We start from the raw sequence: 17,526 nt of genomic DNA on the forward strand, positions 1-17,526 counted from the left end.
TTGGGGGGCAGAGGGCGAGGTACTGAGACCTGGCGGGGGTGGGAGCAGAGGCGGCAGCTAGCCCCAGGCTGGGAAGGAGCTAGGGTGGCTACTCGTGCATTCCCCGAATACCAGACGTCCCAGTACTGCCCAAATGGCACGGGACCCACCATGCAAGTGTGACCTTGCATGCACAGTGTGTATCTGCGTCTGCTCCATGGCACTAGAGCCACATACTGGCAGGTTACATGGCATGGTCATGCCAGCAGCGGGCAGCACGTGCTCTCCATTCTGGTGTCCAGCATCTACCAGACTAAACCACCCTCTCCCACCTTCCCAGTTCAATCTGCGCCTGCCATGTGAGTGCCTGCTCTAGTGCCGTGGAGCAGTCTCAGACAATTGCTACATAGAATCATAGACTATCGGGGTTGGAAGAGACCTCAGGCGGTCATCTAGTCCCACCCCCTGCTCAAAGCAGGACCAATCCCAACTAAATCATCCCAGCCAGGACTTTGTCAAGCCTGACCTTGAAAACCTCTAAGGATGGAGATTCCACCACCTCCCTAAGTAACGCATTCAGTGCTTCACCACCCTCCTAGTGAAATCATTTTTCCTAATATCCAACCTAGGTCTCCCCCACTGCAACTTGAAACCATTACTCCTCGTTCTGTCATCTGCCACCACTGAGAACAGGCTAGGTCCATCCTCTTTGGAATCCCTCTTCAGGTAGTTGAAGGCTGCTATCAAATCCCCCCTCACCCTTCTCTTCTGCAGACTAAATAACCCCAGTTTCCTCAGCCTCTCCTCATAAATCATGTGCACCAGCCTCCTAATCATTTTTGTTGCCCGCCGCTGGACTATCTACAATTTTTCCACATCCCTTCTGTAGTGGGGGGACCAAAATTGGATGCAATACTCCAGGTGTGGCCTCACCAGTGCCGAATAGAAGGGAATAATCACTTCCCTCAATCTGCTGGCAATGCTCCTAATACAGCCCAATATGCCATTGGCCTTCTTGGCAACAAGGGCACACTGCTGACTCATATCCAGCTTCTCGTCTACTGTAATCCCCAGGTTCTTTTCTGCAGAACTGTTGCTTAGCCAGTTAGTCCCCAGCCTTTAGCCGTGCATGGGATTCTTCCTTCCTAAGTGCAGGACTCTGCACTTGTCCTTGTTGAACAACAGCAACAGAAGTTCTAGAGGCAGTAGCAAGAAGAATTCTGTCACCGTAGCTGCATCTACAGTGGAGGATAGATTGACTTAAATAACAGCACTCAGGGTGTGAAATTTTTCACAGCCTTGGGCTATGTCACTAGCTTGACCAAAGTTTTAGGTGTAGACCTGACCAGCTCTCAGCAGGGTCTAACAGTAAAACCCTAGTAGCAGAGTAGTGGGGAGGCACTGGGACTGCAAGTCACTCAGACTGAAATGGGGAGGAAGTAGAAAAAGTGTTTTAAAAATAAGCTAAATTTGCTATAGGTTTTCAATTCTAAATGTTACTTAATAAGAGAGGATTAATAGTCCAGGTGGCTTCCCCTGAAAAAATGTTAGAAAATATAGATTTCCAACACCAAACATAGGTCACACCTCTTTTGTTGGTCACTGCCACCAGACACACATACACACTCACTCTCTTCTAGTCAGACTCTCTCCCTCCCTCATTTATCATACCTTTGGTCAGATAATTCAGCCCTTCCGCCCAAATTTGTGGCTTTTATGGACGCAGCACTTCCTGTTAGTTACCAGCAAGAAACTTTACCTCTTTAACATCTACATTGTAGAGCATATCAAAGTTCAGCACCATTAGTAAGATCACTGTGTTCCACGTGTAGATAAGCGTTGAACATATTGCTCTTAAACACATGCTGCTAAGAAAAGATTTTATAAAAGAATAAACTTTGGGTTCAAAAACATTGACTCCCTACCATCTTTCAAAGGGAGTTGAAAATGGTTATTGTGCTATTGTGAGGAGGATCCAAACCATTGAATACAAATTGTTGCAATACTTCATTCAACACTGCAGGTCTCTAGCCACAATGTGTCCAGCATGCATCAATACCAAAGCCAATTCCTCGAACAGAAGGAATCATGCCAATTCTTTTGAGGGGCTTTGTTGTTCATTTTGGGGTCTATAAAGAGAGGAAAATTATTTCTAGATTTAAATAATCTACTCTCAAATGTACAATGCAAAAATGATCTGATGTCATTCTATAGAATAACTACATTTTTGTCCAAAAAATTAAATAAATTTGAATAAAGCTTGAGCGGTATTATTACACTCATCATAAAGACCAATCACCACTGTATGAGTGTGCTTTTCCTGGCTTTCAGTAAAAACAAATGTTTTCCTCAATAATAATAATAATTTGCTGACAGAGCACCCTTCTTCCAATGATATCAAAGGGATTTATAACACTAGGTATTAAGGACCTCCTTTTACAGTCGGAGAAACTTATACACAGAAAATTAAAGTGTCTTGTCCATAGGGAGTGTGATAGAGTATATGCATGATAGTACAATGTGGACAACTACCTTGCAGTTTAAGTGCTCCTCACCACCTTCCTCCTAGTAGTGATAGTGGGTTCCAGCTTCATACCTGACATAACTGCTTTTGTTTAAAGGGTCCCCAATCTAAAGGAGATGTCTACCTTCTCCCTCCCACCAATACTGTGGTTTGCTGGAGGCTAGAGAGGTTTTCAGGCCAAAAGGACCCTCTCTTTGTTATTGGCTGAGCTCTATTTCAGAATTATCTGTCACAGTATGTGTATAGGTGTATGGTCTTTTGAAAGACTTCCGTCAAGGCATGGTTCTGTGTATCCCCAAAGGTTACCCACCAAGGTTCAGATCATCATATTGGGTCAAGACCACTACCCAATATGAGGCAGCTTGGGAGTTTGCAAAGCATGCCATCGTGTTCGTTTCACTTTAGTTCAATTAAAAACCAAAAGAGGGAAGGGGGGAGAAATGTACAAATTGTTTAAGGACAGACTTCTATTTAACCTTTACCACAAGCATTCTTTTGTTAATACCAGAAATGGCTAATCATACCAATATTCTATATCAGGGCCTGTTGAATCAGGAAAATATATTTTCTTTTTATCCAGGAACTATCTAATTCTCACAGACTTCCCCCAACACACTGTATAGGATTGGAGGGTCAATATTGTTATCAACCCCATTTTACAGATAAGGAACTTACTATAGCACAGCTGACTTTTTCTCAAGGCTACAGAGTGAGTCAGTGTCAGAGCTAGGATGAGAACACTAGAGCTTCTGGCCCCCAATCCTCTGCTCAGGTCACTAGACTAGACAGTGCTTCTTTCCTAAAGGATAATCTGCTGTTCATGCTGTCCCCACTCTTGACTTCAGTATCCAGACACTTGTCCCCAGGACTTTTGACATCATCTGCTTCTTCTCATTGGATTTTAAGCTTCTTCCATTATAAACTGACCATATTACATACTCACAACAAATACCAATAGCTTCACCACACTGTTTTATTGGTTCATTCTACCACATGGAGTCAGACATATTTTATAGCATTTATAGCAGCAGTTTATCCTAAAAAGCTTTTAGCTGGAAAGCTCAATAGGCAACTCTAAGATCTTTTTCTAAAAGACAGTCAAATAGCCATTACATTAGGGAAGGGACTGGCATTTAGAATATGGAAACAGCTAATGAGAATTCTACTGTTTATTTTTTTGCTTATGTTTTTTAGTTAAACGGGAATTACTTATAAAAGGGAAAAGAGACTACCTCTGGACAGAGCATATTAGATAGGCCAGGAATAGATATAACTGGGAGAACAGACAGACATGACTAAGTCAGACCGACGCCCTTCTATTTTGTGCAATATTGTAACGATCTTCAACTTCCCTTGTAAGAACTTTTAGTTGTGTACAATTAAAGTGCCACATATAGGCTCTGCACAGCTGTTATCCTGCCTTACATTTTTGGTAGCTGTCCTACTGTCTTCTGATCTGTGCCCAGCGCTTGTTGTGGGAGTGGTGGTCACCAATGATCTCTATCTAGAACAAACTCAGAAAGCTGCGATTTTACATTTTAATTCTTCGTAGGTGTCTGATCATTGCTGGAAAAGGAGGTTTCCTCTGAAAAGGTCTCAGATGGTCTGAAGGTCTCAAATGTGTTGGTTTTTTTTAGACGGAATTTTGTAAGATAATAAGTCTTTGAATGCAGGTAAACTGGTATATCCGGCAGTGAGACAAAGGAAAGCATCTCAGTAACCTTTTTCTTGAAGATTGGTGATTTGAAAGTGTATAGAATACAGATCTGAAGTCCCTGTGGGTTAAATGAAAGCTCAGAGTTAATCATAGTAACGAAATGAAAGCTCAGAGTAAAATTGACCAGCGTCTTTTCGTAGTGACTTGAAGATAATTGCAATGATGATAATACCTATTTCTTATATAGCACTTTTCATCAGTAGATCTTAAAGCACTTCACAATCTTCAGTGTATTTATCCTCTCAACATCCCTGTAAAGGTCAGGAAGTGCTATTACCCCTATTTTAGGTAGGGAAGAGAGACTAAGTGATTTGCCCATAGTCACATAAGAAGTCTGTGACAGAGGAGGGAATTGAACCTAGATCTCCCAAGTCCTAGATTAATCCCCTAACTGTTATAATTATTAACCATAACATTAATGTCTTGAAATACAGGGTGGTATTACAAGAATGCATTTGCTAGTATGTATAAGAATGGCAGTATTGCCCTCTACTGGATGGAATATAAGGCCTACTTAAGCATGTGTTATATAAGACCCTATACTATAGGTAAAAGAGAGTCTCCTTGCAATACTACAACGTGGGATGGCACCAAATAGGACGGTCTGCATCAGTCATTAGTTAAAACTGGAGGTAGACGGGACTTTAAAATTTTAAGCCATTGCAAAAACATATCACATCTTTGGCATGCATCCCTCTGGATTATGTCAACTCATTCACTTTACTTTCAATCATTTTTACTTAGGCCCAGTCTACGTTTAAAAACTTTGCTGGTATAGCAGTATTGGAAAACCCTCCTGGTATAGACACAGCTTTTATATCAGCAAAAAAGGGCTTTTGCCAATATAGCTTATACTACTTCCCTGAGCAAAATAAGCTATACTGGCAAAAGCCCTTTTATGCTGGCATAATAGAGGGTTTCTGCTGGTATAGGAATGTTGTGAAAACCGCACATTCCTAGCTAACATTGCCATACCAGCAAAAATTTCTAGTGTAGACCTGGCCTTAGATTGTAAGTTCTTCAGTGCAAGGAAGGATACTCTCATTGTTATGTGTTTGTACAGTGTTTATCACAATGGGCCCCTGATCCATGATTGGCTTCCCTAGCCACTACTGTAATACAAATAATAATAAATAATAATAATAATATAATGTCTATCTGCCATACAGTCAATAGTTGCTTTCAGGGAAACTGCTCTCACAGACAGCAGAACCATTGAAACAGATGGGCTAGACAGCTGACTGCATGGTTTAAAAACGAACTCAACTCCAGTGGAAAGGGGTGTGATGTTTTATTTTTAATTATTCTGAAACACAAATAATTATTTTCATGCTTAGAAACTAAACATCTGACGGAAATTTTAATTAACAGTTTCTACAGACTGTTGTGTGCTTTTCAAGAGTCAGATTAGGATGGGGGGAAATGGTGGAACTTCCAAGCTCCGGCCACAAAGTAAGCTTAGCCCATGGGAGTCATCAGAATGAGAAACAGCTCACAGTAGATTGTACAGATGTTCAAATTGTGATCATGTGTGCCATGTGGCTCCACTGGGTCCCTTGAGCTTGGCTCCCTCTCACTGGGGCTTACATACATATGGGCTGTCATAGGTTCCTTCTTGACTGAGGAAAAAAATATGGTGGCTTCTCCCAAATGCTATCTCACTTGGGGCGCCAAAAATGAGACTTCATTCATAGTAAATTGTGCAGATCTCTCACAACTTCCTTTCCTTTTTTCCATGAAGAATGAAATAGTTAATAAGGGCTTTTCTACTCTGGGAAATTTACTGGAATAAGTGTGTCCACATGAGGAATTATACCAATATAAATATAATGCTTTGAATTCACACACCATACGTACCTTATACTTAAGGGTAAGAGTCTGTCACGGAGGTCACAGAAGTCACGGATTCCGTGATTTTCTGGGACCTACGTGACTTCCGTACCGGAAGCAGCTGGTGTGGCTGGCCCCAAGAGCTGCCGAAGCAGCAGCAGTCCCAGGGGCGGCCCCTGAGCAGCAGCAGTCCCAGGGGCCGTCCTGGAGGCTGTCAGAGCAGCGGTCCCCAGGGGCTTCAGAGCAGCGGATGGGCAGGGGCAGTCAGCCCCCACTGCCGGAGAAGGAGCCAGCCACTGGCCCCCATGGCCTCCCAGAGCATCCGTACCCCAGGAGCAGCTAAGATTTAATCAGGGACATTTATAGTAAAAGTCATGGACAGGCCAGGGGCCATGAATTTTTGTTTATTGCCCGTGACCTGTCCATGACTTTTACTAAAAATACCCATGACTAAATCTTAGCCTTACTTATACTGGTATAACTTCCTATGAAGACAAACCCTCACCCCCACCCCTTTTTTTTTTTAACTAAGTCAGAGATTTTGGAGGAAAAAAATAGAAGTGCCATTATGCCAGTTGTTTCCAAGCCCGGTTGATTTTTAGGTTTCAAAAAATTATTCCCATGCATATACAGTATCTAAAGTACTTTTTAAATAAAGACTTTGGGGATCCAATACTGTTGAATGTTGAGCACTCTCAATTCCCATTGAAATTAATGGGAATATAAATATTCTGCTCTACTTTGGATCAAGCCCTTAGTAAGCACACTTATTACTCTTGCAAAATACCTATGTTTCACCTACGTCTGCTAAACAGTATTTTAGAGATTATACAATGGTGTAGTATGCTATGCTATGAAGTTTAAAGCCAAAAGTCCAGCATTACCACATTCCTCATGAGCAATAGAGATGCATGTGCTTTTCTCTAGGGCTTTGTCCAGTCTAGTTTTAAATATCCTAAAGCAATGGAAATTTCACAACTTCCCTTGACTGACATTTCCACAGCTAATGAAGTTTTTCCTAATATTCACTCTCACAATCCCTTTTTGTATGGTCTGGTACAAAGAGAAGCCACTACGTATGGACAAGTCTTTTCAGTGATGACCTTACACATCCTACGGAATAATATAGCACGTTAGCTAGTAATACCAGAAGAGTTTTATGAATAATATATGTCAACTCACAGCCATTTTTAAACAAAGATTCTGAATTTTTGTATGAAGCAACATGGTTTTCCAACAGTTTACTAAGATACAGGATTATGGAGGGAAAGGGGATGCATTTTTTCAATGTCTCATTCATCAATATTGAAACAGCTACATACTGTACCTGAGTGGCATTGAAAATACAGAACAAAATGCTGAAGACAACATTTGTGGCCTCTTGATTTATTAGCATCATATAGCCCAGGACCCAGGTGATTCCAAGCACTACAGCTACAGATAAAGTGCCAAGTATCTTCGTTGTGAATGATTTCTTTTTATTGCTAGAGGGGGGAAAAAAAGTACCATTTCCAAGTGTTAAAAAATGTACAGATAAAACAACTCATTGTCTTGGTTTATTCAACCATTTTATTTAGCGTCCTGCATTTAAGGATTATTCAGTGGTAATCTAAGCTGTGTCCAGAACAGAGAGAACTCAACTGAGCAGATCAAAAGGGATATCTCCCTACGCTGCTCTGAAGGACTAATAAGAATAGCATCAGAACAATTACTGCTGGAGGTACTTTGCCTTACTAGATACAGAGAGAGAAAAAGCTGCCAATGCAGCAGAAAGCAGGAAGGAATAATAAAATAAAATAAAATAAAAAATAAACTATTATTGTTTAAAACTATTAGAAATGTGACTAAATTAGAAGAATTCTTATTTTGATTCAAATTTCCACAGTGTTCTACCTATTATAGACATAGGCCCCCAATGATGTTTGGATTCAGCTCCGAATCCCAACTTCTCCCAAGTCTGAGTATATTTAATTATCAAGATGTTTTGGGTTTGGATCCATCTCTAAAAATTATAGGGGGGGAATTAAAACAATGATGTAAAGACTTGTTGAAGGCAACGCTTCTTCAGGTTAAATAAAAGTAACAGTTCCCTTTCAAACTGATATAAATGCATATTCTCCTTTAGTAACTGTGAATCTGAGTTTCCAATATAACACCATTTACCATGAGAATAACAGTGACATCCAAATTCAGCATTATATATTACAGTCAACATATTGAAATCTGGCTATGTAAAATCAGACATCTAAGTCCATTTTTAGATTTCTAAATAAGTGGCCTGATTATAGACTCCTGGGGTGGTAAGTACCCATAATTCTCAATGGGCTGTGACAGTGGCTTTGATTCTTTTTCCACTTATACTGCTGTAAATCAGGAATTAATCCACTGAGATGAGTGGAGTAACACTCATATAAAACTAGTTTAAAGGATGATCCAAAGCCCACTGAAGTCAATGAAATGGCTCCCTTTGGATCAGGCCCAGTGCACTTTGGGGAGAGTTGGGCCCAAAACATGTTAAAGTGCCTAACTTTTGCAACCCAAGTTTGAACATTTCAACCTCATGAACAAAGAAGGAAAGGGGCTGTAAAGGAGGAAAGTCATGCTCAAAATCATCAGTGAACATTTTTTAAAAGGGCAAGAAAAATTATGAAAGACACCAGGTAATTATGAAAGTATGCATTTATATCAGTTTGAAAGGGAACTGTTACTTTTATGTAACCTGAAGAAGCGTTGCCTTCAACAAGTGTTTACATCATTGTTTTAATTCCCCCCCTATAATTTTGAGACCAAGAATCAGATTTTCCGAGGACAAAGTCTACCGCTGCCAAAAGAAAGACAGGGCCAAATTCTTCTCTCAGCTTGTACCAGTGTAACACAGAGCAGAATTTGGCCCACTATGTTAAGTCAATGAGATAATGAAGACTGTTGCACTCTGTGATATTCTAGTTTCTTTGAAAATATTTTTTTTAAATGAAAGAGCCTTCTGTCAAACGTTTGAGTTGATGTAATCTAAGAGAACATATATTAATATTCTAAATGGTCTGAGTTCTCTGCCACCCCTTCACCTTGTCAGATTTGTGTTCTCCTTCCACATAACAAGGACTGTGATCTTGACAAAGATGATAATGTTAAACAGAAGGATGACTGCCACAACCAAAAGGAATGCCCATATCATGGGCTTTTTTGTGCTCACTTTCCCTTCGTCATCCAGGACTGCAAGCCAGCAACTTAAACATAAAGAGAGACCATTTCAACAGATTTGGCAGACATATTATAAATGCATAACCATAACATAATACACCACCTTTCATCCTGAAGGATCCCAGAGGACTTTATAGTGAAATGCAGCCATATCTAGAATGGAGTGCTGTAGGCATTCAGCACTAATAAAGCTATTTTAAATTTTTTTCTCCCCAGGAGAAGTGAAGAATATGTTATCAGCTGAAACTTCACAGGAGAATTTGGGGGAGATAGAATGTAATTATCCAAACTGGAATCTGACCAGGACATGGGAATTTATTATTATTATTATTATTGTCTATATTAGACTACAGCCTCGGGACTCTCAATCAAGGATCAGAGAGCCCCATTGCACTTGGGATTGTACATACATGTAGTATAAAGACAGCCCGTGCCCCAGAAAGTTTACAATCTATGTTCATGGCAAGATGAAAGGGGCAGCAGCTGAAACAGATAAATGGGGCCAAGGAAGGGAGGATGAGGTTTCAGTATAACTGTCATCTTTTTGTTTAACAAACAGTAATCTCAGATAAGAACATTAATACTCCCTAAATCTTGAGAAAAGCACCATGGGATATTTAATGATCCAGGTGGAAGGGGTTTTGTTTTTACATCTCACTTGAAAGAATCTACCTCTGATTACATACTTACAGTCCACTAGAACCAACCACAGACCGTGCCCAGCCCAGCGTATTTTATAAGAAAGACAGTTATGGTGTGGCTGTTATGGTGTGGCTGCAGTCATATAGAAAGCAGGTACCAAATAATATAGGTTAATTGTGGACGTTAGTGACGTAGGCCAAAATTTTAAAACTTACATGCCTAAATTTAAGCACTTAAATCCCTATTCAGGCACCTAAATAAGTGGCCTGAATTTCAAAGGGGCTGAGAGCATGCACAGTTGCCACTGAAGTCAATGAGGAATTGTGCATGAGCATTCAAGGTAAATTTTGGCCAGTGCCTTAATCAGCATTTGTTAACAAAGGACCAAAGCCTGAAGTCCTTACTGAGGCAAAACTCCAGCTGAGTTTAACAGAAGTTTTTCTTGGTTAAGGACTAAGAGGTTCAGCACTGTATTCGTTAATTAGTTACAATTACTACCAGGGTAAATCCAGGGTATCATTAATACTGCTGGGCATTAAAGATACAATAAAACAAGTGGTGTCATCATTCATCTACTTACAACTCTTCCTGCCGGTAGTTTAATGGCTTGCCCTTTCTATAGGTAGCTCCAAGTGTTATAGCAACCACTACAGCAGGCACTCCTAATTGACAAAGAGAGAGAGAGATCATTAGTGTATTGTTTAATTACCTAGGTCTAGATCACCCCCTTCTGCAGAAACACCCAAATAAGGGGGAAACTTGCCTGCTAAAACCCTCAAGGCTTGTTAAGGCCCATTTTCTATCTGTCCTGCACTCCGTTAAGGGGTGAGAGTGTCCTTGAGGAAAAGGCAGGATTTGGGATTGAGTAGGGCAGTTATCTATGGGAAGCTCAGGGCCAAACCTTACTGTGTTTACCCATGGAGCATCAGTTCCTGAGCATGCCTTCTAGAGGCTCCCCACATCCTGGCAGCACAGCAAACTCCTCTGCTGTGCTGCAGTTGGCTCTCTTACAGCAACTGTGCAATCCTAGCCCCTTTTCACAATCTAGAACTATTTAGTAGATTCCACGAGAAAGCTGTATCCCACATCAGCTGTATAGTCAGTGAGGCGAAGACAACTAAGATATTCATGCACACTTTATTAGAATACTGTACCGAATGAAGCTGAATCCCAGAGACTCCTGTCTTATTCAGTGGGTACCCCCTGCCTCCCTCAGTTCTCCCAGTAGTTCCCCTTAACCTTGCAGCATTGCTGCTTATTGCTATGCTCTGAAGATGTGCTAAATGTTTATTACAAAGTAGTACATAATAAATAATACAAGCCAATTTTTGGTTTTGGATGGCTGAATGGCTCCTATTGAAATCAATGGGAATCTCACATGCTCTTCCTAGGGCAGAATTTGACTCCAAGTATGCAATCACTTATCAGAAACAATTTTGTTTCAGGTGATAAAATATTCTTGAAGCCCTTAACTATTGCCAAAATTCTTGCTGCATGCAGCAGACGGGAGTTGCTGTGACAATGAACATGCCATGTATATCCTATAATTCTACTGATCTCCATATTAATGCAGTGACAGCAGACTCAGCTGGTAAACTCCAGGTGAATCAGTAAAAGGACATAAGAAGTAGCTGGAGGCTACCTGTTAAACCACATAGCTAACCCAAAGAAACTGACTGTATTTCATTTTCTGTCTATTGGATTAATATGTTTAAAGCTTACACTGAATGCACTACTTACATTTTGAAAAGCCCTCTGCATATGAGACTCTAATTCTTACCCCATCCAATTATTGACATGATTAAAGTGAAGTGTTCAGGAATGGGCCTCAGGGTTTTAAGCAGCAGTAAGTACAAATGTGCAGAATTGAGCGCTGTCCACATAAATGTTGCCAACAAGAAATAGTGCAACAAGACGGCTACAGCAGTACACAAGGCATTTTCAGGAACATCTGCAAGGTCCGAGGCCAGTGCGGTGTTTTCGGGGGAAACATCTCCGCTATTCTTGGCATTTGGGTTGCCAATTCCAAAGATGAAGATGATGTTGAAAATCAGCATTGATGTGCAGAGACTCACCAACACCCAGGTAACTGAGAATTTTCGTGTTTGCCTATTGGTTGGTAAGCACCATACATATTTGAGAAAAAAGTAGCAAAGCAAGAAAATAAATTACGATACATTTCCCCCTTTCCTGAATCTCTTAACATGCTAGAAGTCACCTGGGGGTGTGCAACCTTTTTTTAATACAAACTTTGTATTAACTGAGATTTACAAAGCCAGAAACCAGCAATAAACATTTGGCAAAGAGTTCTACATTACTTTTATTTTCACACCTATCTATCAATTTCACCTTGACTTCAGTGAGAACTGAGGGCACTCAACACCTTGCAGGACTGGGCCCTTAGTACAATATTTGGGACACATTTCCATACTTTTCTGCTGCTTTTTAAGCTGGTTAGTCTCCGTGTAAGAGGGAGAAAACAGTGTAACAGAAATATTTCTAAACACTCTTAGGGGCCCAACAAGCTGGGCACATCAACATATTTTATAAATGCACATGAAAAACTCTCTCCTTCCTGGCATTGGTATAACTCCATTGACTTTGGTGGAATTACACCTGAACTACCCTAATGTAAGCAAGATCAGAACAACTCCTAGAAACAGACTTTGTCATTAACCAGGATAGCTGCAATTATGTGAGTTGGAGTTTGGCTATTGTCTGAGAAAAGATCACATGATATTAACTAATACATTGATGTCTCGGGAGCTTTATAGAAGCCACTGCACATTTAGGTTAAAATACAGCATTCCACCATGTATCAAAACACACTCGGTCAAAACCTGAGGTCTTTACTTAGTCTTTAATCAGGCAAAAGTTCTAGGGAAGTCAATGAGAGTTTTGCATTGAATAAGGACTTCAGAATTTGGCCCATATGGACTGGAGTGTTAAGACTAAAGGTTTGAAAATATTATCTCCTGAATGCAGTGATACCTTAAAACCAGCAGCTTCTAGCATTCTCTCTCAGTCTTTTTAATCCCGTAGAACAGGAGCGGGCAAACTTTTTGGCCTGAGGGCCGCGTTGGGTTTCGGAAATTGTATGGAGGGCTGGTTAGGGGAGGCTGTGCCTCACCAAACAGCCAGGCGTGGCCCAGCCCCCGCCCCACTTCTTGCCTCCTGACGCACCCCCCCCCCAGGACTCCTGCCCCATCCAACCCCCTGTTCCCTGACGGCCCCCCTGGAACCCCTGCACCATCCACCACCCCCCACTCCCTGTCCCCTGACCGCCCTCGGAACCCCCACCCCTGACTGCCCCCTGCCACCCCATCCAACCCCTCCCCTCCTTCCTGATTGCCCCCCCCAGGACCCCTGCCCCATCCAACCACCCCTTCTCCCTGACCGCCCCCAGAACCCCATCCAACCCCCCCTCTCCTTCCTGACTGCCCCCCTGGTACCCCTGCCACATCCAACCACCCCTTCTCCCTGTCCCCTGACTGCCCCCTGCCACCCCATCCAACCCCTCCTCTCCTTCCTGACTGCCCCCCCCGGGACTCCTGCCCTCTGTCCCCTGACTGCTCCCAGAACCCCAGCCCCTGACTGCCCCCCGCTGCCCCATCCAACCCCTCTCCTTCCTGACTTCCCCCCAGGAACCCCTACCCCCATTCAACCCCCCTGTTCCCCGCCCTCTGATCGCCCCGACCCCTGTCCTTTATCCAACTCCCCCACTCCCTGCCCCCTTACTGCGCTGCCTGGAGCACTGGTGGCTGGAGCCCGGCTGGAGCCAGCCATGCCACTGCACAGCACAGAGCACTGGGTCAGGCCAGGCTCTGCAGCTGCGCTGCCCCAGGAGCTCACCACCCTGAGCATTGCGCTGGCGGTGGTGAGGTGAGGCTGTGGGGGAAGGGGGGCAGCGGGGAAGGGGCCAGAGGCTAGCCTCCCAGGCCAGGAGCTCAGAAGCTGGTCAGGAGGGTCCCGCAGGCCGTAGTTTGCCCACCTCTGCCGTAGAACCATCTTTTCTAAAATAAATTTCTATCCTGCATCAGTCTCTGTATCTATCATACTATTGTCTATACAATGAAATGTCATTTGTTACTTTTGATTGTCTTAAAAATAATTAAGTAAAATTAGCCAAAACTATACAGAATCCAAATGGACTCATACTGACACAAGGATATGATCCTTCAATGGGATCTGCACAGTCACCAAAGCCTGCTTCTGTGGATCCCTTTGAAGGATTGGGATCTTAGGGCAAAATTTTGTGAGTCAGAGCGGGTAGGTAGTACTCAGTATCTCATAGGAAGGGCTCAGTACCTCACAAATTGGGCTGTGAGATACTCTTCAGAACTCTGCGGTGCCACTTCTCTTTGAATCTAAAGTATTTTCAAATATAAATTGTCCTAATGACTTTTAGTAATTAATTTTACTGCATTGTTATCCTCATATTTTAAAACAAGGAAACCACAGCAGAGAAAGGTTACATGATTTGCTCAAGGTCACACAGCAAGAGAGTGGCACAGAGGACAACCCAAGTCTCCTGACTTCCAGTCCTTTGCTCTAACTGCTAGACAATATTGCTCCTTAGACTGACAACATATTTTAACATATTGTTGATACTGTGCAATAGTAATATATTAAGAGTATCTATCTATATTATAAAGTGACTTCACTCACTTTTTTCAGGCCATATTCAGAGCAGCATAATGTTAAATTAGCATAAAAATATTTTTGCAGATAATGTCTAGTTTATGTCTTTTCTCTTACCTGGTGAGAATTTGAAACAGAATGGTAATAACCAGACCAGCAATGGAGAATCCACTACCAATGTTTGAGACAATCTCTAGAGGTTTTGCATATTTGTAATTGATCTTGAAGCTCTAGAAAATAATTGTTATTGATTATAAATAAGATATTCAGCTAGTTGCGTGTGCATGATGTGGGGGAGATAGTTTTCTCTCTAAAATTTATGTGGATGATTGACATGGGAATAATCGTGTTTTTTTAATGTTATGGCTACTACTAGCCACTGCCAAAATTTGCAGGTCACACAAAATTAGTCAAAACCAGAGAAGTTTTTCAGGAACTTCAGAGGGACCTAACAAAGCTAAGTGAATGTATAATGCAATGGCAGATGAAATTCATTGTTAAGAAATGTAATATACCTTGCAAGAAATAATTTGACCTACTCATATACAATTCTGGATTCTAAATTAATTGTGACCTCTAGGGAAAAAAATCTGGGCATTATTATGGACAGCAAATCAGAACCTGTCCTCTCTATAGTTACAGTAAAAGCAGCAAACAAAATGTTAGCATATATTATGTCTGGTGCAGACAGGCCCACCGACAGAAATTCCGGGCCCCAGGACAGAACAGTCAATGGGCCCCACTCACACACAAGCTGTGCCCGCGTGCACGCGGTCCGCCTGACATTTGGGTGGTGCTGTGCCCGCACTGACTGGTGCCCAGCAAGCTACCGGCTGCACTGCTGGGCACGCTCTTCTGGCACAGCCAGGGCTTCCACGTGCCCACCCGGTAGGGTTGCCAACAGTCTAATTGCGCAAACCCAAACACCTTTGCTCCACCCTTGTCCCGCCCCTTCCCTGAGACCACGCCCCTGTCCTGCCCCTTCTATGAGGCCCTGCCCCCTGCTAACCCCATTCCCCCTCCCTCCGTCGCTTGCTGTCCCCCACCCGCACTCACTTTCACCAGGCTAGGGCAGGAGGCTGGGGTGCAGGAGAGGGTGTGGGGTCCAGGTTCTGGGAAGGAGTTTGGGTGTGGGGGGGGTGAGGGGTCAGGCTCTGGGAGGGAGTTTGGGTGAGGGAGGGGGTGAGGGACACAGGCTCTGGGAGGGAGTTTGGGTGAGGGAGAAGCTGTGGGGATGGGCTCTGGGAGGGAGTTTGGGTGCAGGAGGGGTGCATGGTGTGTGCTCAAGGCTGGGGCAGAGGGTTGGGGTGCAGAAGAGGGTCAGGGGGTCGGCACTTACCTCGGGCGGCTCCCAAAAGATACCAGCTCATCCCTCTGGCAGCAGCTCCTAGGTGGGGGGCCAACGTGGTCTCCACATGCCGCTGCCTACAGACACTGCCCCTGCAGCAATGGGAGCTGCGGAGTTGGTGCTCGGGGCGGGAGCAGCGCATGGAGACCCCCTCCCCAGGGGCCTCAAGGATGTGCTGGCCGCTTCCGGGAGCAGCCGCGGCATGGAGCAAGGGCGGACAGGAAGCCTGCCTGAGCCCCACTGCAGAGCCAGTGGCAGCCGGGGGCCCCCGGTCCTTTTAAATTGCCCAGGACCCTGGGCAATTGCCCCCTTCCTCCTCCTCCCCCGTCCCCCGGGTACAGATAACACTGGGCGGTCCTGGGTACAGATAACACTGAAAATATTATAATGCCATTACATAATTCAAAGTTACACCCTTAGGTGCAAAACTGTTTTAATTTCTGGTCACCTTATCTAGGAAAGGATATAGTACATAAAGGCAATTGAGAGATGGGTGATGAAAATTATTAGAAACATGGAAAGACTTGCCTGTGAAGAAAGATTAAAAAGATTAGGGGTAAAATCCTGGACCTATTGAAAGTTGATTGCAAAACTCCCATTATTGACTTCCACGAGGCCAGGATTTCACCCTGGAACTGTTTTGTTTAGAGATGATATGACAGAGATATACACAATAATGAATGACACAGAGAAGCCATTAATTCCTAATTACTCTCTGGTTATTAAAACAAAGGGACATTCAATGAAACTAAGAGGCAACAAATTTAAAATGAATAAAATAGATATTTTTACCCCAAAAAAATCAATCTATTGAACTCCTTGATACTAGATATAACCAAGGCTAAGAGCTTAGTAGACTTCTCCAAAGGGTTAGACGTTTATATGGATAATGAGAAAATTCAGTTATATAAGATCGGATTTTTTTTAAAATTTTTTTAGAAGGGATATAAACCTTCGTGCCTCAGGACATAATCCAGCCTCTAACTAAAAGTGGTTAGGAAGAAATTTCCCTTATGGCAGGTTATTCTGCAATTGTCAACTAAAAATTTTCTTGCACCTCCCTTTCATCTGGTATTGGCCACTGTCAGGCACAAGATACTGGACTAGGTGAAACACTAGTCTGATAACGTCAGTCCCTATGCTCTCTCAAGCGTCACTTCTCCCATGATACCTATAAGAAATTGGGCAACTAGCAATGTCTGCATAAAGGAGAAGTTGGGGATAGCTGATCTTTTAAAAATCTTGATTGTATGGTTTTCTTTCTCCCTCCCCTGCTCTTCTGTTGCTCCTCTTAGATAATTAGTTCTTTGGGGGCAGGGACTGCATCGTCCTGTATGTTTGGAACAGGCCTTATACTTACATTCTGCTATTATAAAGCCACCAACAACAGAGAAGAAAAGACAAATGATTTGCTGTTACAAAACGTCTTACCATTAATACAGCAAAATTAGTAGTGTGATTACACCTGCAGCTCAGTTCCTGTTTGTTTCCTTCTTTTGTGCAGCCTGTTGTGTTCCAGTCATTTGCACCGTAATCCCAAAAGACACATGCATAATCATGCAGCAGAATTTCCAACGCATTGTACTGTGGATCGGGAATACAAGAAGAAAAACTGGCAACAAACACTTTGCAAAGATACACCAA

The 17,526-nt window shown here is 42.8% G+C and overlaps 1 protein-coding gene across 1 annotated transcript in view; it reads right to left on the reverse strand.

The window, feature by feature from the left end:
• Positions 1-3,477: 3,477 nt before the first annotated feature.
• Positions 3,478-17,526, reverse strand: part of ADGRG7 (adhesion G protein-coupled receptor G7) — a 32,403-nt gene continuing 18,354 nt past the window's right edge. The window contains exons 7-13 of the mRNA XM_048839755.2: positions 17,314-17,466; positions 14,652-14,764; positions 11,674-12,002; positions 10,474-10,555; positions 9,116-9,277; positions 7,378-7,534; positions 3,478-4,278 (exon numbers count right to left, since the gene is read on the reverse strand). Of these exons, the coding sequence (XP_048695712.2) occupies positions 4,042-4,278; positions 7,378-7,534; positions 9,116-9,277; positions 10,474-10,555; positions 11,674-12,002; positions 14,652-14,764; positions 17,314-17,466 (1,233 nt within the window). The 3' untranslated portion in view covers positions 3,478-4,041. The remainder of the gene's footprint in view (positions 4,279-7,377; positions 7,535-9,115; positions 9,278-10,473; positions 10,556-11,673; positions 12,003-14,651; positions 14,765-17,313; positions 17,467-17,526) is intronic.

Source organism: Caretta caretta, chromosome 1, assembly GCF_965140235.1.
Source record: "Caretta caretta isolate rCarCar2 chromosome 1, rCarCar1.hap1, whole genome shotgun sequence".
Lineage (NCBI taxonomy): Eukaryota > Metazoa > Chordata > Testudines > Cheloniidae > Caretta > Caretta caretta.